Source organism: Phaethon lepturus, unplaced genomic scaffold (assembly GCF_000687285.1).
Source record: "Phaethon lepturus isolate BGI_N335 unplaced genomic scaffold, ASM68728v1 scaffold40047, whole genome shotgun sequence".
NCBI lineage: Eukaryota > Metazoa > Chordata > Aves > Phaethontiformes > Phaethontidae > Phaethon > Phaethon lepturus.
In genome coordinates, this window is record NW_010553274.1 from 10,063 (window position 1) to 10,435 (window position 373).

At 62.2% G+C, this 373-nt stretch overlaps 1 protein-coding gene across 1 annotated transcript in view; it reads left to right on the top strand.

Moving 5' to 3' along the window:
• SLC23A3 (solute carrier family 23, member 3) overlaps nt 1-310 on the top strand; it is a gene marked incomplete at its 3' end in the record, with an annotated part of 2,862 nt that extends 2,552 nt beyond the window's left edge. Inside the window, exon 7 of the mRNA XM_010291488.1 lies at nt 163-310. Within this exon, the coding sequence (XP_010289790.1) occupies nt 163-310 (148 nt within the window). The remainder of the gene's footprint in view (nt 1-162) is intronic.
• Nucleotides 311-373: the final 63 nt, after the last annotated feature.

A 373-nucleotide genomic window follows, 5' to 3' on the forward strand; every position in this document is an offset into this window, starting at 1 on the left:
GAGTGGCAGAGCCGGGGATGCTCCCTGCAGGGCTAAGGGGAGATGTGGCATGGCTCCTTGGGAGAGGTGACAGGACAATGGCCTGTTGTTTGGGACGCAGCAAGTGGGGTGCTGGCCAGGGGAGGAGAATTCCCTGCTAAGGTTCTCCTTGCTGCCTTGCAGGTACTGCTCCCATTTGCTGCTGTCTGCACTGTTTGTGCCATCCTCAGCCATCTCCGTGTCCCCTGGGAATCACTGGACCTGGCCACGGCACAGCTGTCCTGGGCCAACAGCACCTTCCACGCCCCTTGGCTCCGCATCCCCTACACAGGTGGGGGGCGGCAGGGCTGGGTGCAGCCTTCTGTCCTCAGCGTCATGTCATGTCACCCATCCC